The 24980-nt window shown below is 41.5% G+C and overlaps 3 protein-coding genes across 3 annotated transcripts in view; 1 reads left to right on the top strand and 2 right to left on the bottom strand.

The window, feature by feature from the left end:
- Nucleotides 1-797: 797 nt before the first annotated feature.
- On the bottom strand, nucleotides 798-6689 carry LOC142941939 (poly(A) polymerase type 3-like). The gene is made up of 18 exons (XM_076084066.1): nucleotides 6682-6689; nucleotides 6288-6458; nucleotides 6038-6104; nucleotides 5843-5924; nucleotides 5600-5709; nucleotides 5438-5491; nucleotides 5221-5332; nucleotides 5025-5114; nucleotides 4726-4864; nucleotides 4513-4585; nucleotides 4268-4388; nucleotides 4017-4101; nucleotides 2612-2665; nucleotides 2339-2458; nucleotides 2034-2140; nucleotides 1834-1946; nucleotides 1065-1349; nucleotides 798-968 (listed from the first exon to the last, which is right to left on the bottom strand). Exons 1-18 carry the CDS (start codon nucleotides 6687-6689, stop codon nucleotides 798-800), a joined length of 1962 nt encoding a protein of 653 aa, XP_075940181.1.
- A 1812-nt stretch (nucleotides 6690-8501) lies between these two features.
- Nucleotides 8502-24980, top strand: part of nt5dc1 (5'-nucleotidase domain containing 1) — a 51901-nt gene continuing 35422 nt past the window's right edge. The window contains exons 1-6 of the mRNA XM_076084541.1: nucleotides 8502-8857; nucleotides 10110-10201; nucleotides 11627-11698; nucleotides 11814-11923; nucleotides 12063-12142; nucleotides 12230-12311. Coding sequence (XP_075940656.1) covers nucleotides 8765-8857; nucleotides 10110-10201; nucleotides 11627-11698; nucleotides 11814-11923; nucleotides 12063-12142; nucleotides 12230-12311 — 529 coding nt within the window. The 5' untranslated portion in view covers nucleotides 8502-8764. The remainder of the gene's footprint in view (nucleotides 8858-10109; nucleotides 10202-11626; nucleotides 11699-11813; nucleotides 11924-12062; nucleotides 12143-12229; nucleotides 12312-24980) is intronic.
- col10a1b (collagen, type X, alpha 1b) lies at nucleotides 12908-18368 on the bottom strand. The gene is made up of 2 exons (XM_076084540.1): nucleotides 18163-18368; nucleotides 12908-14823 (listed from the first exon to the last, which is right to left on the bottom strand). Exons 1-2 carry the CDS (start codon nucleotides 18290-18292, stop codon nucleotides 12968-12970), a joined length of 1986 nt encoding a protein of 661 aa, XP_075940655.1. The 5' UTR covers nucleotides 18293-18368; the 3' UTR covers nucleotides 12908-12967.

Here is a 24980-nt window from a genome sequence, read left to right on the forward strand (position 1 = left end):
TAACTACTCTTGCTCCTAAAAGCTATTATTTCCTACAATCACAGAAGGCAGCATTAAGGCTGCAGTGTGTGTCACTTCCGCTGTAAACAAGAAATATTGAAATCTGCTGCCCTCCTTTGGTAAACCCCGGTACAGGGCCAAAAAAACACGTGACCAATGTCTGTCCTCCTGAAAAGTGAGCATTAACTCTTGTAGAAGACCTTGGATGGTTTGAAGAACAGAGTATTCTTTTTTTGCATGTGATTGAAGATGCATCATTAATGACCTCCTGTGGTGTAAATGTTCTCCACATAGCTTACAACAACAAAAGATCTATGATTAGCCTGTTTTATTATGTTCAAGCTGGGATCACTGGTATCATCTCCATCCCCTCTTTCTAAAGAGAGGGGCTGCAAGAAATCTGACCCCAAACAAACATCAACAAAAAAATGGTTGTTGATGGAGGGTGAGGATGTAGTTGTCCCTCTTGATCAGCAGCTGCCTCAGTTACGCTTGCTGTAAGAGATATGAGAAGATAAAAAGGTTGTTAAAACGTACACGTTCATTGAGTAGCATGTGACACCCTTTTCCCTCAAAAGGTCATCCTTGGGTGCCATAAAAATTGTATGTAGGTAAAGATAAGCTACAACACTAACTATTTAATTTCATTATAACTTTGACGAATAAAGTGGTCAACTTTGGAACTTTTATAACTATCAACGTTTCCAGTGATCTACTATCACTGGTAGAACTAGGATCTTATGTACGTATGTCATGGAGGACTGTATCATGTAGAATTAGGATCTTATGTACATATGTCATGGAGGACTATATGATGTAGAACGAGGCTTTAGACACTTTAAGGAAAGGTTTCTGTTCCTCAGTCTGTGTGCGTACCTGACGAGTTGAATCCTGATGGCCCGTTTTACAGCTGCAGCCGGCCTGGTGAGGACGGGAGGCAGGTCCGACAGCTCGACAGGGGGCGGATTCTGAGAGGGAACAGATGGTGAGGTAAGTCACTAAATATGAATATGGCTTCATATGTCAACGTCACAGGACACATTTGGAAGATAGTTTTAACATACCAGGTCAATTTTGACTCTCTTGCTTGTTGTCTCGGGCTCAGGAGCGCGGGGTCTCTTGGTGCTCGGCCGGCTCACACTTTGAGACGGACTCACACTGAGTGAGACACCTGAGGACTCAGAGCAGGGGCCTTTGGGTGGCTCCTCACCAGATCTGAACCTCTTGGATGAAGTCTCTGGGTGAGGAGAACGAGCTCTCTTTGTGTCCCGTGTAGTGCTGGAGGTTGCAGCAGGTTGGATGGACGTGGACGCTTGGGCGGCGGAGCAGTGAGCCACAGATGCCGATTCCTGTGGAGAATGAGGAAAATGTTTCTTTGTTTTGTTTTAACATGGGCCTGGTTGTTGCAATTCTTTTTGAATTACATTTTACCACAACTACTAGGCATGTTAAAGAAATAGTCCAGCACTTAAACAACTTGTCATTTTTACAAATGTAGTTTTTGTACAGATTTAGCAAATGAGATAAGATAAGATAACCATATAGTTTGACATTTACCACACACATTCTTCTCATCTAACTCTTGGCAAGAATGCAAGAAAAACACATTTTTTTTAAAATCCTTTAAAATTATAGACATGTTCACATCTGAAACTAGTCAATAAAGCCTGGGATAGTTTGTCGTACCGTGTCAGCTTTGAACGTCTTGGCTGACACCTCCGGTTGCCAGCAGCCTTTTCTCTTAGCGGCTGGTTGGCCTGCTGCTGTGGGAGCAGCTGGTGCGGTGGCAGGGATTTGACGGCTCACTGTGGGCTTTGGTTTTGGAACAAAAGCTCTTTTGTACTGTCCGCCGGGCATCTGCCACCAGAGGTTGTCCTTGGCCAGGTATGTGGCTGATACGGTCATCCCCTCTTTGTACATCTTACAGCTCTCTGCCAGACTGTAGACTGCAACAGCAAATGATACAAATGTGATTTAGAATAACACAAAAGTTTGCTTTATTTCTATTGAATTAAGATAAATAAAAAACATACCTGTCTCAGTGAAGCACATGAGGGGGGTGGTCAGGTCTTTTTTTAGGTTTTTATACTCCTCCGTGTTAACGGCCAGTCCAATCAGCCACTTTGTGCTCTTTCCCTCTCTGAAACAGATAGAAATACAGTGAACACATCTAACTAACTGTTCCAATACTGCAAACTGAGAGTAAATATATAGCACGAAAACACAAAACAGTTATGAGTTAATAGAAATGAGAAAGTAACATTATTCTCTTAAGGGCTAATACTCAAGAAAACTTCCCGCCATGATTAAAATGTAACCTAAAGTCACGTGCCCTTACTTGGCATTGAGCTTGCTGGGTCCAGAGAAGGACTGGAGGTTAATGTGAGCCAGGTTGACATGGATGCTTCTTTCCAGATTTCCTAACAGGAGTCGGATGTTAGACTCAACCAGGCCAACCCTGACAAGAGTGAACAAAACATCATTTTCAGAAAGCACTACAGCAGGTGGAAATAGAATATTAAAACCGTTGAGTTTGCAGACAAAAATCCCGACGTCGCTCAAAGTTTTCCTTTGAACTTGGCTTCTCATTTTCTTTGCTCCGTGTACTCACCATTCGAGATGCTGCTTCTCTGTGGCTGAAGAAGCATGCAACAGGACAAAATGCCTAGAAACAAAAGAGACAGAACGATAGCAACAGACGTCACAGCATTGAGCCTTTTTACACAGGCCGGCATCTTAATACATTCATCTTATTTCCTGTTTTACCAATAGTGGAATCTGTGATCAATGTTTAAAGCAGATCAAGCTGCAGCACAATGTCTAAACAAAGATCTTCATCATATCATTCTAAACTTTAAAAGACAAAACCTCTCCCGACTCTCATGGGCCGTGGCTCCTGTACTGAATCTGCTTCGTGCATTTCATGTAGAATTTAAACAACACAACTTCTTACTCAAGCTGGTTTCTACATCATCAGCCAAATCATGGACACTGTCTGTTCTGACCTTCCTACCGCTGAAGAATTGTGTAATACAAAGGATTATAAAGAGTTGAAAGTAAAAATAAAAAGAGAGATCAGAACACACGGCTGATTTATTAAAACAGGAGGATACAATAATGCAATACAAATAACACAAACTCCTGGAACAACAAATTGAAGTCAGACAGAAGACATTAACAGCTTCTTAAATCCACTGAACAAGTTTCAGTCCATATTCTGAATTAATAACAGCAAACAGCCAAACCTGGTCTGTGCGTCGGGAAAACAATCAGCATTCAACTCTTAAATCTAAGTCAAGTACGGCTTACTGAGGGTTTAAAGGTTAAATTAAAATCCATAAATCCACACAGAGACAAACGTCTACTGGAACAAAACTCTGTCAACATTTTCAGTTAATAACAGAACACAACTAAAGTCCGCCGGCACCCTGATTAAGAAACTGGCATTCGACAACTAATACCAAGTAAGAATTCATATCAGTGGCACAATAACAAATAAAAATAACAGCGACAATAATAAAAGCATCCATTTTGCACATTCATTACACAATAGGCATTTAACAGTCAAGTTAAGTTACAACAACAAAAGCATATCAGTTACATTATGTTATGTACAAAGAAGCAGCTTATTGACCACAGAAAAAGTAATTTAAATACCAATTCACGCATTATATACAAGAACTAATGGATTCAGGTCTACATAAGACATGCGGTACAGAACATAAATACTGCAACGTGTGAACTCAATCATTTGGTTTTTGAGCATGATACAAAACAGGGTGCGGGAGTGCAGGAGAATTTTCACAGGGTTATCGTTTTTTTACGACATATCTTCATTTAGAAAATAAAAATAAAACATCAGATAAACAGCTCTTTAAGACATTAAGGTGGCTCAAAATATATGCATATATATTAAAAAATATCAATTACAAACATATTTTATAAAGTGCCATATATCTGAATGTATTCTGTGGAGGACAATCCACATTTTCATCTTTGGGCAGCTTAATACATACTGGTACTTCTGTAAAAGGTCTGGCGTTTCAAACAGTTTGGACCAGTCAGCTTTCTTCTTCTGTATATCCTCAGTGATGGCGTAGCCTGTGAATGACGAAGGGAAAGCTTGGTAAAGTCGGAGTCAAACTAAATCACATCTTTGTGCACAGAATTGTCATAGTCTAAGTTTTATTAGTATTATAAGCATTAGAGCAAAGTGTTGTCGGTGCACTGAGAGGATTTGATGGATGTCGTCTGAGTGACCACATACCTCGTTGGATCTCCTCCATCATGACGGCAAAGGTGGAGCGAGACACGTTGAAGGCCGTGTTCTGCTGCGGGTACGTTGGGGTGATGATGGGCATCAAGTGGCTGCGGTCACTTGGATTAATCTGGAAATGCAGAAGAACACTTTTTTTACTCATGTGCTTCTGAGCAAATTCAATAACGTTTTGACTGACATGGTTCTATAATTACAGCATAAAAATCCTGATATAAATCCTGCCGAGGCCTTACCCTGGAATCCCAAACAGGAAGGTCGAAGCAGCAGTTCTCCGGACTCTTCAACTCTATCGGGACTGGCCACACCCTGAAACAAAAAGACAAGATTTTCATCTGCAACTTTTACAAAGCATTCACGCGCACCCTACAGTGGATCTCAGTGCCAAGTGACTTTTAGTCAACCCAATTCCATGTTTTGTTTTCATATTTAGAAACTGGAGAACTCACCACATGTTGTAAACTTTAAAAAATTTGATGATCACGGTGGACGCTGTAGCGTTTGGGTAAACTTGGCAGATTCTGGCTACCAGTATGGCCCATGACACACCTCCCAAGAAGCCCAGCACGTTGGAGTAAATGTTTCGACCTGAAGAGAAATAAGAGGACGAGAAACAAAAGTTAAGATTCCCAGTGCACAATATTACTTAATGTTAACAGCCTGCTCGAATTCGCACACCAATTGGGTTGTATTAACAGTCGCTCGAGTGACCAGCGAGCTGAACTAGTTGAGTGTGTGTTGAACTCACGTTTGGCCCACAGCTTGACGGCTCTCAAAGCCAGTTTAAAGTTGTCGACATTTGGCACAGACCTCAGGATCTCTTCTGTAACTCTGTAGCCTACAAACAACACAATGAGGAAAAAGATAAAGAAACAGCTACACACAGTACGAGTTCAGCCGTCAGATGCTAACGCTGCAGTAGTGTTCTTTGATCCGATGCTCACTATTGAGACTCCTGACGCATTTTACATCGGCGTCCTTCAGCCAGATGCTGTTGAGAAGATTAATATCGTCGGGGACACATTTGCGGTGCACTCGAGCAAAGAGTAAGTCGATCTAGGAAATAACAGGAACGCCAGAACAATGATTAAAACACATGCAAACAAATCTGGAATAGAGGGACACTGCAGACAGTAGAGTTTTCACTTTTTTTTATCTTACCTCAATTCCATCATAAGACATTTTGATGACGGGGACAAAAGCATCTTCAACGGCCTAAAGACAACAATATCGTCAGTCACTAACAACAGGGAGGAAAATGCTCTTTGACTTAATTCATCAATACATAAATAGCAACAGCAATAAATCAGATTATGGACTCACCCGTATGTCTTTGACCTCCTTCTGAGCTCTCAGCTTCTCAAAGAAGGAGGTGAAGAAGTGGTTCCTCTTGAGGAATCCGGGTCCAACACAGAGGGCGTCGATATCAGCGCCTGTCAGAACAGCACAGATTCACATGAGAGGAAAGTCTACATCTAAATGCTCTGAGCCGTTAACTTCACCGTGTACAACTTGTGCCACAGTCCTCACATGCTCCTACAGTTGAGGACAGAAACTGCTGATTACCTTTGGAGTCGACCCCCAGAAGATAGAATCCGAATGTGAAGATCTTGCCTCCAACCTTTTCTGTTGCATAATCAGGTATGTTCTAAAACCAAAAAAGTCAAATTATAAATGTATCGTCCATGCAAAAACATGTTTCCTGTGTCATATGTGGAATTATTTGTTCAACAACAATATCGATAAAGATAGACGTCTTACCAGTTCTTCACACATTTCCGTGAGCCACTCCCTAAAAAGTGACTCCAGCTGTTTCACAACTTTCTCTCTGCAAAATAAAACATAAACAGCATGTTCAAATGCTTTTCTCTGAATAAAAGCACACCCTTCCACTTTAATTCACTTCATTCAGTTCAGTAAAAAGGTCACAAAAATGCACAAATTACTATAATCCCTACAAGCTGTAGCCGAATAATTACAATATAAAAGTAACGGAGAAGATGGATCATACCGGTGTTGCAGCTCCGGGTCGTCCGCAAACACATCACATGATTTCAGAATATCGATCAGCTGTTTGGTCCGGATCAGGTCTTCCTCTGCGGGCAGAGCCTCGCTGATGGGAGGGCACATCCCGTACCAGTGCTGGGTGGCTGGGATTGGGGCAGTTTTGCTCTTAATTGGACTGAAACGGGACATTTGCATATTAGTGTATTACCATACAACAGCCATAATAATAATAAAACGTGTATCCATGACTATTATCATATGCTCGGTATCAATACCAGCTCAAAACATTAACTAAATCTTATAGCAAACTAAAAAGACAGCAGATTACAGAAGACATACCCATTAGTTTAGGTTAAATCTTTGAAAAAACAAGAAATAAACACGACATAAGTACTTACCGAGACATTGTCGCTTCAATAAAACGCTTGTTTATTTGGAAATGAATTATTTATTTGTGTAAATCGCAGTTCAACTTTTGTAGGTATGTCGCTATGAGTGGCTGGATGAACACTGACTGGATTTCAGAACGAGCGAATAGAACACGTTCTCGAACCGAACCTCAAAACGTCCCGACCAAGAAAAAAAACACGTGACCCGGAACTGTGTATGTTTTAGTGCTGCGGTCAATTTGTTTTTGTATTTTCTTCTAAGAAAATCCAGAGTTGTTACTCAGTGAAATGTCTTTGTCTAAATAAATGGTTTTAATTCTACTGTAAAAAAAACTAAAACTGTTTATTTTCAGTCTACAGTAAAATATTTTGGACTGGAGTGAACTTTCTTCAAAGAAAAAAGTCTGACTTGATTGAAATATGAATATTTAGAAAAGGAAAAGTTGTTAATCTGACAAACGGAAGGAGGGATTTCATACCAACACTGTATTAACTAACCACAATAAGTCCATAGAAGCAACTTTGTTTTTATCGGTAATGTAGACAGGTGAGCCAAGTGTCCAGTTAACGAAAGCTGTATCTAAATATATCACAAAAGTAAAATACAAAGCAAAAAAATACAGATGCATCCAAACAATTTTACTTTTATTTTCAAGCAGCTGCTCGGAAAGTGGAGTTGGAAAATCGGAACCATTTTTTTTTTTTGCACAAGATAATTTAGTTGTTATGAGAACACTAAGCCCATGTACCTCTTAAGCCAAGGGTGGCTTCCATACTGTTTTACAATTTTCTTAATGCTAAATGAGACAGCAGTTCAGCTAAACATGTGCTCATTTTGATACAGCTCCATTTTAAACCTCTACCACTTGTTTACCTGAACCAGCTCTCAACTAAAGCTATGCACAAAATAAATAAATACATAAAAAAAAGATAAGACCTGCACTCATTTCTTCTGTGTCTTTGCTATAGGGATCACAGATATCCAAACCTTGCACTGGCACAAACCCCAAAAATGGATTTAAATGATTCAATTTGGACATCTGTAGCATATGCTTTTGAGAGTAGTTTACCCTGAGCCATCAGTGTATGCTATATGAAACCAGATGATATTGAATAGGAGTCATGCTGACACTAGTTTTTATTGCTGTGACAATCCCCATTTATATTCAAAACCATTGTAAGATACAAAACACAAAATCACATTGATTTTCTTAGATTTGAGAGAAAATGTCTTAAAGTCTGTTTCTTTACTAAAGTCTCTTTACCAAAAACAGACGGAGGCAATGTTTGGGAATATGGTGTAGACTTGGCCTTTCATGGTTTTAGTCCACACTCTCAATCTTTGTCACAGATACACAGTCAATGATTAGATATGTGAAAAAGTCCTGACTTCAGGATCAGGAAAAATAGGCTTCAGTCTCCAAAATGTGCATTGCACATCTTTGGTTGAGTTTAATTTCCTCATTGCTCATTTTATGCTTTTTTATTTGTACTATTTTTATTTGTGGTAAATCTTTTTCTATAAGATTGATATATTTTACATTGCAGGGCCACCACAGAGTTCAAATGCCGTCACAATAATAATATTTGTCAAATGTTAAATGTGTGTATGAATGTTACTATGGCTCTTATACATTCATGGGGGCCTAGCCACTTGTATTTGCCCCATGGCCTCGGAGCAGTTCCTTTTTTCCAGCCGTGCGTAATTCCATGCGCTTTTAAAATAAATGTTGCGCACATACACCGTGCGTTACGGGTTCGCGCCACACACGGAAGCGCTGCACACTCTCGCACTCGCCTCTCTACCGCCTTCTTCTGGCGCACAGGAGTTTAACTTCTGTTTTTCATATGGGCAACTTATTGACGTTAACTGTTCATCGGTAATCGATTCGCGTTTTCAGAAGTGGTTTCGGTTTCATTTCGTTTTTCGCGGTACCGCAAGCGAAGGCTGAGCAGCGCGTGTGCAGAGCCGCAGTCAGCTAGTGACATTGACACGTTGGTGGTGTTGTGTTGCTGTGCACAAGTTGATGTGTGTGCGGTATCGTTCGGCTCCCGGAGCGCTTCTCCTGCGGTTCCCCCAACGTCTGCTACCATGAGCGAATACTTCAGCCTGTCGGACAGTGATGTTATCGGCTTCGACCTGGACCACACGCTCTGCCGCTACCATCTGAAGGAGACCTCCAGGGTGAGTGTGCGTGTGTGTGTGCGTGTGCGTGTGTGTGTAGCGCGTGCAGCTAGCACCGATAATCATACGGTGGCCGTGACGCTTCGATCCGCAACACATCTGTATTAAAAATAGCACGCAGCCGTCAATACGCTCTACGGTCACTTGCCAATTCGGGTTCCCCCTGCACGAATGCATTGTATTGAAACAAAAGAAGCCCTTTCGGTGTGGTTTTATTTGTGGTTGAATTGAGACGGATGTGTTGTGAGGTGATGCTGCAGTCGCTCTGCGTGACTCACAGGTTGAACGTCGGCGGTGGTGATCATCATACATGTCTTTAAATCCTCCCCGGTGCCCGTCGGCAACAGCATCTTCTCGCATCACAATGCATGCATGCTGCTGTTAGAAGCTGCAGTCAAATCACCGCAAGACTCGCAGCTGGATTCTGTGACACCGAGTGACAACAAAACCTAAACGACTGTTGAGTTCCCAGCCCATCGTTATGGCCTGGTCCATCAGGCCTGCAGTTCATTTACGCTCTCTTGTCCCATGCATGTCACATGTATATGTCCCCCCTGTCAGTGCAGTGGCCCAGGATAGGGTACGCTAAAGGGGTTGCCCAATAAAGAAGTCCTCCATTGACTACCACTGATAGGATTTATATCTTTTCTAAATGGCTGATTTAATTTAAAAAACCTGTCCCGAAACAGACACAGCCATGCAAAAGATTTCTCTTTAAATCCAGTGTGTATTATAGACCAATGCATATTGCATAATGAATATTTCTACGCCAACAATCCAGTAATTAATTACCTATGAACAACTTAAATAACTTGATTAAACTGCAATAATTCTGCCATACATTTTATAATCATTAATTTTGTTATTGGATTAAATTACTTATTGATGTCAAAGGTGCCCCTTGACACAGTTAATTAACAGCCTACTGAGTAGTTACTCTCGGCCCTGTGGAGCTTTTTAGCTCATCGTTAGGGTTTCCAGGTTGTGTGTTTACAACTTGTACAAAAAAATAATATGAATAAACAAACATACTGAGTGTCAAGACATTATTAGTGAGCTGAAAGGAAAGTTTTCACCGTCCGTCACGTCTTAAACCAGATAAATCACCCCGTGCTGTGTTTAGTTGGAGGAAAAACCTGTTTATTCTTGACAATCAGTGGCAGATAGTTACATTCCATTGTTGTGATTCGCAATGTGATTGTGCTGCTCGTTCTTACCAGTGATGGTGTTATTTCCTCTTTGTTTTTTGCAGCTGATCTATGAGAGCTTTGCCAGGTATCTGGTGGAGCATAAAGGCTATGACAAGGACCTGCTGAACCTAACCCCTGCTACCTGGGATTTCTGGTGAGTCGGCAACAGTAGCAGTTCCTCCTTCTTTATATGTAGCATAGTGACCTGCCTGTTTATGTTTTAGGAGTGATAAGACTGCATTCAGCTAATACGTATGGCCTCTCCTAGTTTCTACCCAACCCAAATCCAAGTCAAGCAGATTAGGTATTGTAAGCACACATAAAACAAAGCATACAGCATTTTAAAGCTACTACGAGGAACTTGGATTTTGTGTTGATTTTGGGCGGTCCCTGTGGACAAAGGTGTTGGTGAGTCCCTTTAGAAAATGTCAGATTGTATTGCAGCAGGGTCTGACAGTCTGCCCCCGCACAGACTGTGTTCTGGTTCCCCCGTGGTGTCGGCTCCCAGCGGAGCTCTGACTGCAGGTCTAAGGCGGCAGCGAAGCCGGATCTGGGGCAGTCCGTTGTGGGCTGGTTGCTGCCGGAGGCCTCGTAGAGTCTGAGCAGTCTGAACAGTTGTTTGGTGACCCTGCGTGATTTCGTCTTTTTTTTTTTTCGCGCGAAATCCGACCCGATGGCACCAATGACTTAAGAATGAAGTCATAAAGAGGCATCAGTATTGTATTGAGACTGTTTTATAACCAGTTAAAAGTTCCTCACAGTAACTTAAGGACTCAATCTGACAAATACTGTTTTGTTGAGGCCAGTGCTGATCTAGATATTCGGGAGTTGATAATGATATATTAGCAGATTGTGCATTTTTGTTAACATAAGCACATAACATAAACAAACAATTTTTTGTGACTCTTGCCAACTTGTCATATGTAAGTCACTGTTCCTAAAACAGACTTTGGCAGTTCTGTACTGCAATTTCTTGTTACTTATTGGGCAACATATACATCAATATTGATATATCTGCAATGAGCTAATATTGGCCCAAATATCAGCCTGACTGATTTATTGGCATAGCGCTAGTGATTATTATCATAAATCAATGATTATGAGTATATTAACAATTACATTATTTGGCATCTATTCAAGTCACACACAAGCCTTGTCTTGTCCGTGTATTTCTAGTAATATTCTGCTTGTCGTTAAGTGTCGATGTTCCGGTGTGCTTACTTCAGTCATACTCTTGTGCTAAGCTAGGCTGAACACATTCAGGACCTACTTTATGGTCCATCGGTTCCCAACCTTTTTGGCTCGTGACCCTTTGCAATGAAGCAATGCCATCTCGTGACCCTTCTCGGACCACAGGTTATGGTCTTTGTGAGGGAAAGGAGTTGTGAGAAGTTCAAACAAAGAAGGATTTTAAAGGCAAAGAGCTGTAGGTAGCTAGTATTTACAACAAAAAGAAACAAATTGGATAATTCAGGATCGCTAGACTTGTTGCAAGTACTTTGAGTCAAAATGTGTCAGTGATGATCTAGATTGCTGTCTTTATATACTGTATTTCTAACATGCATCGTTTTGTGTCCAGTTTTAAAGGACTGGTGGTGGATCTGGAGGATGGAAACCTTGTGAAGCTGGCTGAGGATGGAACTGTCTTGCGGTACGCTCTTTGGTGCATGAAGCGTATCAGATCTGCCTCCTTTGTCCTCGTCGTCGTTGCTTTTACTGATCTTTAAAGAGGGATAATAGAAACCTTTTATCTCTTGGTTGATTAGAGCTACACATGGATCCAATGACCTCAGCACAGAAGACATCATCAAACATTATGGTCCAAAGAGGGAGTGGAAGCACTTCAACAGCCTCAATACCTCCTTCACAAGATCTGGTATGATGTTTATGTCGGTCTTTATTACCTAACAGCTGTATGCTGTCGGCACTTAAGTAGGCTGAAGTGTCTGTCTGTTTGGGATTTCTTCACATCAGCTGTTGCTAGATTTCATTGACTTTTGTTTTGGTCTTTGCAGCAAAATACAATTTCTATGACAACTACTTTGATCTACCTGGGGCTCTCCTCTGTGGAAGAGTTGTGGACATGTTACGCAAGGTAATATTTTATGTGGTTTGTTTTCAAATTAATAGTTGACATTGGACAAACGTATTAAATTGTAACTTTTGTGTTTTTGCAAAACAGCGAGGAAATGAGGTGAATTCCGACTTTTGGAAAGACATGGTTGCTGCCATCGATCACAATTACAACACATCTGCATTCAAAGGTACACCTTTTACTTCAAAGCAGCACAGTATATTGCTTATTTCTATGTCTTCTTTTCAAGGACCCATACTGTGAATAAAAACAACACACAACACATGGGATATTTTTCTTTTTCAAACTAGAAGTTTTATTCTGTGTTTTGGTCAGCAAGTGGTACATAACTTAACACATCCAATGGAACATAGCTGTTTAAAAAAAAAAAAAAATGAAGTTTTAATTTCTCAATCTGTGTTTTGCTGATCACAGTGCTTGTGAGAATGTACTGATCTCTAATAACATATAATGCATGAGTATTAGAGATAACAGTTTAGTGTGTTTTGTGTTTGTATATTACAGAAAAATTCTTAAACAACAGACATTAATAAAATCAAACACAAATAAAAGACGTGCTGTAAATGTTACAGGCAGTTGTAAAGCACCACTTAAGATTCCTTCCAATATTGTTTCATATTTCTTAGAACTACAAAGACACACACGGTGAAGGGGGGAATTTGGACCATATATTTAAAAATGTTTACTTATTATTGTAAAGATTTGAATGGCAGTTAAACTTGTTAAACTTACAACCATATATTGTTTCAATCTACAATTTAAATTTGGAATTTAGTAGTAGTTCAATGTTTCGTATGGTTTTGAGGTTTATTTGAATTTGTGAAATCACGTTGAGGCAATCAAGAACCCAGAGAATGCGCAGTGAACATTATCTGCTGCAAATATGCCATTACTCTCCTCATCGGGGACCTGGACATAGACTCTGTCACCGCCATCCAACATAAGAACAGTACTGCCTGACATCTGATCCAGGAAGCCTTTGTTGTACTCATCATAGGTGAACATAACTGGCTCCTCGTTTTTGTAGAGGGCCACCAGTGCATTGGCACCATTGACGTGCACGTGATAGCTGAAATAGTAGAGGCCTGGGATCTGGCAGGTAAACACACCACTGTGATCATCATAATGGTGCTCCCCATTGTACAGAACCTGGTTGAACTGAATAGGGGTTGCAGCTGCTGGGTAGGCTCTGGTCAGCACAGCACTGAAGGCAGACATGGGGGCCTTCACCATCTCATGAGACATCATAACCTCGTGGGACTTGATTGGCATGCTCTTCTCATCGTGGTAGACCATCTCTCCTGGTTGGCCAGGAGGACCAGGAGGACCGGCAGGCCCTGGGTAACCATCTTGACCTCTGGCACCAGGAGTTCCAGGTGGACCCTCAGGACCAGAAATTCCCTTAGCTGTCAAGCCAGCTGGGCCAGGTGTGCCTGGAAGACCTGGATGGCCCTTAAGTCCAGAGGGACCTGATGGCCCGGGGGGCCCAACTGGTCCCATAGATCCTGGCCTTCCGTTCTCACCACTTTTTCCTGGTCCTCCTGAGTGGCCTGTGTGTCCTTTGAGTCCTGGGGCACCATTTGCACCTGGGATTCCTGAGGGACCAGCATGGCCTTGTACACCCTTTTGACCTTGAGGACCATTATGCCCTGGAGCTCCTGGAGCACTTACTGCCCCTGGGGAACCTGGTTTTCCAGTGAAACCTTGAGCTCCCTGTTCACCCTTGGTTCCCCTTGGGCCTGGCGCGCCTACCATACCAGTGTCGCCTTTGGGTCCTTGTGGGCCTCCCTCACCCTGGAATCCTCTTGTACCCTGTGGACCAGCTTGGCCATTAGGACCAGAAGCACCTGGCTGACCAGTAAAACCAGTTGGGCCTGGCTCTCCTTTCTGACCAGTGGTTCCTGGAGTACCGGTGGATCCTCTACTACCAGGTATTCCAGTTTCGCCTGATTTGCCAACACCTGGCATGCCAGGGGAGCCTGGCTGACCAGCTGGACCATGTGGACCTTTAGAACCCATAGGTCCAGGCATACCTGGGCTACCATTCTGGCCTGGTTTCCCTGATGCTCCTATACCTGGAGCCCCAGTGTGACCCTTTGGTCCTGTCGTACCCATTGACCCAGGAGCGCCATCTCTTCCTGGCACACCACCCTTGCCAGGTTCTCCGGGATAGCCAGTGGCACCAGGCATACCAACTCCAGATTTGCCAGGCATTCCAGATGGGCCCATTGGTCCAACTGCGCCTTGATGTCCTTGAACCCCAGGAACTCCAATGCCTCTTTCTCCTTTGGTCCCAGGAAGACCAGGAATACCAGGATGTCCCTTCAAACCAGCCTCGCCTCTTTGTCCTACTGACCCAGGGAAGCCAGATGGTCCAGGTTTTCCACTTGAAGAAATTCCAGCAGGTCCAGGTGATCCATACGGACCAGGTGCACCTCTGGCACCCATTGGTCCAGTTGCGCCAGGTTCGCCTTTATGACCAGGGATGCCAGAGCTACCTGGTTTTCCATGGCCACCTGGGGAACCGGGTTTACCAGCTTGAGAGTAGCCAGGGGGTCCGGGAGGACCTGCAGGGCCTTCTTGTCCAGTATGTCCCATACCACTCGTTCCAGGAGGTCCAGATGGCCCCATTGGTCCTTCCTCACCTGGAGGACCTGGAGGACCTGGGTGGCCTGTAACGGCTAGGGAATACATAAATACAGACACGTGATGTAATTACTCCGATTTTATATACAACACAAGTCGTAGTGTCTCATGTATTTTTCTTTGATCAATTTGGTTAAGTTTGATGTTTATAAATGGATTAAGTCAGGGGTCTCAAACTCCCGGCCCGCGGGCCGAATCCGGCCCGCCACGTCATTTTATGTGGCCCGCGAATCCGCCAGCAGACTTGATAATAAAAATATCCCCAGAGTCGAAATTATGAGATAGAAAGTCATAACTATGATAGAAAGTCAAAATGATGAGATTGAAAGTCAAAATTATGAAATAGAAAGTCAAAATTATGAGATACTTAAACACACAGTCATAGAAGCAGCTCTTTGGCTGGTTACTGTACATTTGACATGGAAATGTATTGTGAGTAGGCCTACATTGAAGACTACTTTAAACGTGGCTTTAAAACACATGAAATACTTCACGTGGGATTGTGCAAACGCACCCTTGAAAGGATTTTAAGCATCGAACAAAGTTATTGTAATAACTTGTGTTTGATATTTGTCTTTGCTATTTTCTTTAAAAGTTTGATCTTTGATAGAGTAATGTGGGTTTCTTAACCCTAAATTAAAAGGATTTAAGTTATAATAACAGAAATGTGCTTCACTATATTTTTACATTTATATAACTGCATGTACAATATGTTTCCACTTGAATAAACAATAATCAAATGCAGAGAGTTATTTAACAATATGTTACGAGTAGTTACATTTACAACCGGCCCTTTGTGGGCGACCATGATGCTGATGTGGCCCGGAGTGAAAATGAGTTTGAGACCCCTGGATTAAGTGAACTGTTACTTAAAGTGGTACGACCCAGTATTCCCCATGTTGTAGGTGAAAATATAGAATAAAATACACATACAAGCACACAACAATTTCCCAAGGAAATAAAAAAATGTGGTGTATATTATGATCAAGAAATGTCTATCTTGGGCCTTTTCAATGCATTACGTAAGATTCTTCTCCATATGATCGCAACCTGGTATAAAACACTACTCCCTATGATTGTAGGGCGGGTTTTGGGGACAGCCCTCCTTTTTCCCAGGATAGTCTTCACAGCACCACTGGTCTGAGGTGATGTTCTCACAAAGCTTACTTACGTCTGTAGGCATGAGAGCCAACACACCAGCTCCTGTGAATTCTTGTTTAATTTACCCACAATATACTGTACCCCTTAATTTTCTGCACTGCTCATGGCCTTGAATGTATAGTTAGTGGTCTGCAAGTTGTCAACATCACCTCGATGCATTTCCTGCCACATAGTGTAGAGTTTATGGGGAAGGCCAAATTGGTGTATAACGAGTTTGTTATTTTACTGGATTTTTCTCCCTAATCTATATTTATCACAAAAGTCAACAAAAGAATAACCCCACCTTATAAAACCAACATGTGGCCGTAGAGACATTGTTTTTTCCCTTCTGTTTATTTTTTTATTGTTTTATTTTGATGTTTGACAGTGGAGAGATGACACGAAATGAGGGGACGGAGAGATCAGGAATAGCTTGCAACAAAGTTGCCCGGCCAGCCTCCAGGAAACTCCTGGTGCCTTAGCCCATTTGTTTTCTCTCTTAAGTTGTTCATCATACATTTATTTTATTTTTGAAGGAAATCTCAAAAAGGAATCTCTGAGAATAATTTCTATCACACTGCATTCCTTTTATAATAATTATGGATGTGCTATTGCCAAAATGTACGACATGTCAAAGAATCAAAGCCAATAGTGTTGATCTCTCTTTCGAAATGTTTCGAGTACAAAATGCCTCAACAAGGCTGTCATTTTCAAGCCACATAAGGAGGTGCCTGAAACCCCACAGAGGACATTTGTGCCAGAAGTGGACTTTTTTGGCAGCCAGAAACACCACAAACAGGAGGTGATGATACTGGCCACAGTAGCTTAACACAGCAAAGCACTACTATGCTCAAACTATATCCATTGCCTTCAATAAACATCCCCCTTTAGTCGGAGGCTCTGCTGTAAACTTGCCGTGGTTTGTTTGTTGGATTCACTGTTTGAACTGCGTTTCTCTGCAGTCTGTGTCGTGTTTTTTTCTTTTCAATTACGCTGCGCAAATTTTATACCACAAAGCAGTTTGTTAGGGCGTGCCCGCAACGTGGTAACATCTGCTTTGAAGATTTGTCTGATTTTATGCTCTTATTGTCGACTTTCTGTTCTATTTCAATGCTGAGGCATGTAGTCAAACCACATCAGAACCTCTTCAGAAACCAAACTGGAGAAATAAATCCTCAAGTGTCAAAAGCAGAATTTGAAGACAGCGTTATGCATCATCCTGGCAGTTACACCATGACCACTGCTTTGTTTTTGTTTTTTTATGACACGTGCAGAACTGCTTCCTTCTTTAACCTTTTATTTATCCAGAGCACAAGTGCTCTTTTACAGCTATACTCCACATCACAGTTGTATGCAGTTATAGACGTTCACAGCAGTTCAGCCAGTTCAACCACAGCCTCCTGCTGTAAGCCAATGAGACGCCGCACTGGACCTGCTGGGTGTGCACCCTGATGACAGTTAATGAAGGAGGGCGGCGACTGGGCCGCCTCATTTACTGATGTGTATGAGCCCACAGTTTGCATGAGAGACGATCTTACAGAAAGGTCAGGAGTAGTGCTGATGAGAGTGCTGACTAGCACAATCTTTTGAATCTGCAATTAAGAAATTCCCCTGCCATATTTTCAGGGTTCACACAGGTTATCATGATTTTTCGATCAGTGGTATAAGTTATATCCATAACTGGATTTGACAGTGGGTTACAGTGACCTGTGACTTTATTGTATTTATTCATTTTTTCAAAAAGTGAACTGCAGTTATATGTGCAAGCGTAGGCTGGAACTCTATATTTCGTTTGTGGGTTTCTTTTAAACATGGTGGACTCCTGCTCCCTTGCTTTTCAGCATCACAAGTTTCAATTAGAAGTCTGTATGTGCAGCTTGAAGTGTCACCTGGTGCTATTTTACAGGGTCATTTGTCTCGATTTGTTTTAATTGTTGAACAAAGACGGGTGGCTAATGGAGCGGATACAGCCTGTGAGCAGTTTAACTGTGCAGCCTGCAGTGATTTGAAATGAACAATGGTCTCGGGTAGAATTTAATTTTCATTCTAAACACAAGTACATGCTACTCCTGCTTATATCCCCCAGTTTAATTTGAGCCTTCTGTATTTGTGCAGGTTTCAGCATATGGCCTTAACACTTGATTGCCATGAGTATTCTTATAGTAAAAAAAAAATAAAACATTTTCACACGGACAACCCTGGTGAGAAATGACACATGCGTGACTCACCTTGACTCTTCACCGGGCTTTGACTCTTCACCGGGTAGGCAGACTTGCTCGTTTTTGCCACACGGTAGTACCTGTCAGGGGTCGCCTCAGCCAAAGCTAGGAGGACGAGGAGAAGGCTTGTTACCCTCAGGTCCATCTTGGGAAGCTAAACCTGCGAAGACAGAATCCATTTATTAGAAGAAGCATCACTGCGCAATTGCACTCGTTGACAATCTGCAACTAAATAACCACGTGAGATAACCTCAGAGTGGCACGGCACCTGTGTTGCTGCACCTGTGTTGGTGCATCAGTTAATCAACAAAATTGGTTGTTGCAAGTAAATATCAGAATGTTTCATTTCTAAATCGACCAGAGCATGCTTTTTTTCATCAGTTTTGCTCTCTTGAAGTGAGAAGCTGCTTTGAAAAGTACCCGCTTTTAACACTAATCAGAACAAAACTTCATCACAGGCACCTATGATCTCTCCCAGTGTAAACACAGCCACAGCACATGGCTCATTACACTTATAACGCCATGGAATCAGAAAAAAACAACAACAGCCACCTTACCGGTAAGGTCTACGCTCCAGAGAAACAGCGGGGGGGGTGGGTCGGAAAGCTGCTGTTCCGGCACTGCGCTGTTATATCCTTAGTAGTGGAGTCTGTCTGTCTGAGAGGCAGCTGCTTCTTCCCAGGGACACCGGGCTCCAGGTATTTATACCAAGCCGGTCTCCGGCATCCTGGAGGATCTACCTCGCGTGGAAGGCCCTCCCTGCGCTGATGTCATCTTTAATGACGGGTGCCATGTCCCGAGAGGTGGGACCGTCACTCTGAAGTGACAGGCCTGCCTCCCTCTCTCCCCCCCCACCCCCCGTCTCCTCTCTCTTCGTCTGGTTCTCTCTGTCTGTGCCGAGCAGTAGCGAGGGGGATTCCTGTGAAATTGGCTTTGGGTGACATTTTAACACAAGTTAGTTTTGTGATTTATCTCGGTTGACATTAGATTTGTGGTACGTGGTTGTGCAGATCTTGAAGTTAACATCCTTTATTCAGTCACACATTATTCACTGTGTTTGCGCTTTTTGACAGATGAGTCAGAAGTGTTGAACACCTTAGTGTCTTAGTGTCCTTTTTTAGCCTGGATTTGCATTTTAAACTGCACAAACACCGGTGTTCATGGCTAAAAACATCATGTTATTTACAAAGTGGCTCGTAACAGGGTCTTTTTCTGGAAAAGTAAATAATCACAATATTTTCCTCCAGTCTGAAGACTCTATATTGGTGAGGCTGTGGTAGACAACACGTACCAGACAGCTGTTTTCTGTCAGTTTTGGTTCAAGATGAAATGACGCTCAACTTTTTTTTTTTTCGTTTATTGAAATTTTCATGGCATACATTGATCAGTAGTTCAGTTCTTAGGTTTCAATGCCCATTTCCATACAGGCAAATGTACAAAAATAAATACCTCTTTACATGGAGACATGTAGAAATATTAATAGTGATAATAAAACTGAAGTAAAAAAACTTGACTTCCAGCTTTTAATGGATGCTGGAAAGTTGTGAAATTTCTTTGTTATATGAAATTTCTGGGTTTGACAGAAAGCAGACAGTGTTTAAATTGATGTACAGCGAACTCGCCAACGACTTGATTTGTGTTCAATTTTAAATTTCACATCGTAAAGCCTATCATGATGCTGGCAGGTTTATGTCTGTATATCCTCTCTGTGATTTTTGCAAACTGGTATGTGGTTTGCTGTAGGGATCCACAGTGCAGCTTTAAGACACCAGGAGGCAGAAGTGAGGTTTTTGTTCCAAGTTGGTTCCTGCTTCATCCTCTCAGTTGAATGAGTGCATACTTGTCACCCTCATCCGTATTTTCTATTAGACACTGAGCTGTAATGTAAAATGTCATACAGTATGTGTTTACTGTGACATAGACATTGCTCTGTGGCTTTTAGAGATCAATATCAGAATGTACTGTCTATCAGTAGAATCATATCATAATCATACCGTTTCCAAACTATCTCAGAAGCATCTTTGGTAGGTATGTACTGCAAATGTATTGGGTACATGGCTGTAGCCAGCAGCTGGTTAGCTTAGCATAGCACAAAGAGGTTTTTACAGGAAAATCGTATCCGTTTATGTGCACACCAGAGTGCCCTGCCTCTCTTCAGCTCCCCTACAGTGCCAACAGTGTGCAACACTAGCTGACAGTTAGCCTAGAAATGGAGTATGCTAACGTCATGAAACGAACGGCAAGCTAGCAAATTTCAAGCTAGCAAATTTCAAGCTAGCAAATTTCAAGCGAGCCAAAATCAGCCCTAATAGTCTGGATGAATTAGCTGACGTTATCCAGTCAAGACAGTATTTTTCTACATTAACTAGCTAGCAATTCATTCACGTTAGCAAGCAAGCTAAGGTTAGCTTACATTAGCCTGCTAAAACCTCAATATCACAATATATTTCACATGTGGACTATGTGTTGTGTTGGATGCTGATCGTTCGTGGAGCCAATGGCCCAAATAAGATATAGGGAACATTACAGATAGTAGCGTAATCTAAATTGATGATTTTTTTTGATTTTCTGAAAGTTACACATACAACCTTTAAATGTTTTTATTTTACTATGAAAAATATCTACAGCTAGAATTAGAATAGTCTAAATTTCCAATACAGATCGGCTTGTTTCAAAATAAAAGGAATTCACAAGAAAGAGATAAAGCAACAGTTGAAATGTTGTGTTTTTTTTTGGGGTCGCAAAAATAAATTAACATGATGATCCTCATCAACCTTACAATATATTTATAATTGGTCCAGCCACTGTGTAATATATCTTTGGGTTTGGAAAAGCCTCTCTGTCTTTTGAACTGTCAACGTCTCAGTGGCGCTCGGTGAGCCGTGGGCATCTTTGGAAAACACTTAGATTTAAATGACAGAGTGGTTTGGGGGGTGGAGTCAGCCTTTAACAACTTTCTAAACTGCAGAAATGCCACTGCATCTCATCATGAAAGTGGCCGTGACCGCAGTGAGGCACGGCTGCCTGTGTCAGAATTAATGCCTCCCTATCTAAATCTGGCCATTGTGAGGTTTAATGTAAACGGCTACTTAGATTTCTTAGGTTTATGGGTAAGCTTGAGCTGTGTATGTCCAAAGGCAGTCACATTGCATAAACATGTAATTTGGATAGGAAATGTACTGTATGGAAAGCAGTGCAGACAGAGCATGATATGGAGTTCTCCTCCCGTGATTTCAAGACACCTCCTGACAGCAGCGTGGGTGGTATTTCTGGGGAGGGTCTGCTCTAACCATTGTTTTGCCCCTCCAAACATCTTAACATGCTGCTGCTGCACGCCAGACGTGACTTAATGCCCCTTCAGTGGCTTTAATTAACTCTGCTGATGACAGGGGTTGTCCCCCCACATGCACAGCCTCTGTTTTCCACATTATCCAGAAAACAATGCATACACCTAAGTCACATTTGTGTCTAAATTCTGATAAAAAAAATATTTTTTGCACCATTGTCGTCCATGGAGAGAGGATCAAATGTGACCTTTCATTTTCTGGTTTACACTTCTTCTTTTTTTTCTGAACTTAAATGCATTTAAAAATATATGTTAAAGTTGTTGTTAGTAAGTAACATCGGTTATTTTGTTCTTCTTTGACTGGGACTGGTAGTTTGATCATTTGACTAGTGATTATTTGGTACCTGAGTTCTGGTACCAAAACAATACTTTTTTTCATACCTCCCCTCATCACCATATACCATATAGTAGCAAACGATTATTTGCTTCGTAAAGACATAGTGGAGTAATGTTTACCTGAGCAGAGAATGAAGTTGCGCTCGTCTGTGTGTCTTTTGCCTTTTTAAAAAATGTTGTCCAGCTCCTGAATCTTGCTCTTTCACTGCTAAATTGTTCCACTATAGTCACCAGCAAGCCACTAAGTTTGTCTGCTGTTTCTTGCTGGGCAGGTGCCTGCTGAGTCTGGAAACGAGATTGATGAGAATGCAGGGACGGAAGCAAAAACAAGTAGCTGAAAGATGCTAAAAAAGCTCTTTAGAGCTGAGTGGAACTAAAGAGTTGAACTTTAAATTAGGTCCTTGTTATTGAAAAGTGACCAAGGTATATACTGAGCAGGACATAATACAGTTAGGACGATATGCTTAACTCTTGATTCACAGCAGATGGAAATTAGCAGATGGAAATTAGCCTCTCTGGCTAACTCTGGCTCACTTACAGTGCAACTGTTGATTGGTGTGCATTGTCCCTGAAAAATAAATAAATAAACAAACAAACAAACTATCAGGATACTTAGATGCCAATTCGATATGTATTGTGATTTTTAAGTATTGCCATTCGATCTCTAAATTGATACCGTAAACCAACTAATTTCAAAATCACCGATTTGTTTCTGGCAGCGATATACAATATACATCTCCTTCTGTGTAGTCTATTTTTTTTATGCCTCGCTTTGTATTTTTCAGTTGTTCGTGTCAGTGTTGTCTCCATTTAATCCCAGGGATTTGAGGGGGGAGGGAGAAAGTAATTGCAGGTTGATGTGCCCATGCCAGCAGGGAAGAGTGGAAAGAAGGAGCTAAAGATAGAGCGTTTTAGCTGGGAAGTGACGGTGGTTCAGATTTAACGTTTTAATATCCAAATGCCACTAAGAGGCACTTAGAGCTTTGTGAATGGAAGGACTGAAGCCGGACCTCCTGGCTGAGTGTTGGCTGCAATTACAGAGACCCAAAGATGAAAATCATGGTTAGAAGTTTGACCAACCTGAGGCTAGCTGTAAGTCAGAATAGCAAACCGAAAGCCCTCACTGCATCCTTCCTCTTTCCCATGTTGGCAAAATCTTGCCCGAGTCGTTATGAAATTATGGAAAAGTCGGTCTCATGAGAAAGAGCAATTAGAGCCGGAGACACTGAATTTCTTGGTTACCAAATCAGATTTTGCTCTCATTTTAGGATTTATTTTTGGTGCAGGTAATGGCTTTCGTTCGAGCAAGTTATCTTAATCAAAGCTGAGTAAGTGCTATAATGACCAGTACTTTTCATTTTTACTGTACACCCGCAACAGCTCATAGTCGGCAGTTTTTTTTACAGGGCTTGTGTTGCAATCTCAAAAAAGATCTCTAATGCGCTAACACAATCGCACATCTGGGTCTTTGATACGTTGTGATATGTTGCACATAATGTGTATTTAATCTAGTCTGGGATGGATAGTGTGGAGGCCCCAAAGGCAGGCGAAAATTACCAGATAAGTCAAAAATAGAATTAGTTAAATAATTCAAATGTTAATACAACTTTACTTTTCCTTGAACCTCTAATCAGTTGGATCAAAAAAGAGTAAAGCTTCACACTAATTCAAATTTTGACTGAGTTAATGAAATTCTTTTAACAGTAGTGAAAGCTAACACCAACTAGCTAACCAACACAAGTTAGAAGTTTTGAGTTGAATAACTCCCTATTTTATTTGAGTATTTGTGTCAATGTATCCACTTCGTAGTGCCCTAAAAAAATCCCATGATGGAATACATGTACACTACAAAAGGACATTACAGCAGTATGCAATACATTATGTGGATAATTAACATCACTTGCTCATGTGTTTTTATCAATGCTGAATGAATTAACTATGAACTAGAAGGGCATTGGAAGAGCGCAGACCAAGGCCGTTTCCATAAGTGAAAAAATGCATACCTGCTGCAACCCAAAGTGTACCGCTACGGTTCAAGTCTATTTTCTTTCGTCCTATGCCCATAGATACATTGATCCTGTATTGACTGCAGCTGCTGCTGTGCGGCTTTCATTACACGGCTGCTATATAAATTAAAGTAATGAAAGCAATATTAGGAATGTAGTCATAATTGAGGGTTTAGAGGTTAAGGGTGTCATCTGTAGTCTGTGTTTTTGATAAATACAATTGACTTAACATATATTTTTGGCAGCAATGAATCTTAAAAAAAAAATAATAATAGACTGAATCTTCTCATTGCCCTAAATAGCCTCACCCGAACCCTCACCTGTTGGATGTTTGTTTTAAATTAAAGTCCGACCAATGAACTCAGGCCCTGACGTTTAAGAATGTGTTTTAAGAGGTCTTGGGATGTGAACCTAGTGCTTATCAGCCCCGGTGGCCTGTGTCCTAAATATACTGGAATCTGTGTGGATTTTCCTCTGCCGGGCTGCTTTCCCAGCTCAGGTCTGTTGTTGTTTTTGTTGGTTAAGATTTTATTTTAGGTGTTGGGCTGGGAACCACCACTGAGAACTGAGAACCATTCTTAGTACGGTGGGAAGAATGTGAAAGGAGGTTCAGAAGCCCTTGGCCCTCCAATCTAAAGAAACCCTGCATCCCTCAGTGGAAATGAATAAGGAGCAAGTCACGAATAGCATTTATCTCACGGGCAGTATAAATATCTCTGGTTTGATTTTTACCACAGCTGATGAATAGATAGTACAAATGGACAATAATTTGGATGTAGTGCAAGTTTTTATACCCATTAGAGTGGCTTAAATAGATTTAATATGTACTCCCAGAGAAAATATTCATAGTGCAGAATTAGCTGAATAGCATTTTTCTTTAAGTTTAGGGTCGTTTGCACATCACAGAAAAGACAACATCTGGATTTAGATCCGCATCTGAATTATTCATTTTTTTTCAGCATTATTTGTGCAATAGTTCAAATACTTCCATATTCCCTCTGTTGCTTTTGGCTGCAGCCAGTTAAACTGTTCCAAAAATGAGATTAAAATTGATAAGCGGCTGTGGCCGGATCTGACCGAAATATTTTTTTAAATATGAGGAAATCGTCAATGTGTTATGATGTAATTTGAGCTGACTTGCAAAA

The sequence above is a fragment of the Anarhichas minor genome, unplaced genomic scaffold (genome assembly GCF_050575085.1).
Source record: "Anarhichas minor isolate MPS153535 unplaced genomic scaffold, ASM5057508v1 ptg000136l, whole genome shotgun sequence".
Taxonomy (NCBI): domain Eukaryota; kingdom Metazoa; phylum Chordata; class Actinopteri; order Perciformes; family Anarhichadidae; genus Anarhichas; species Anarhichas minor.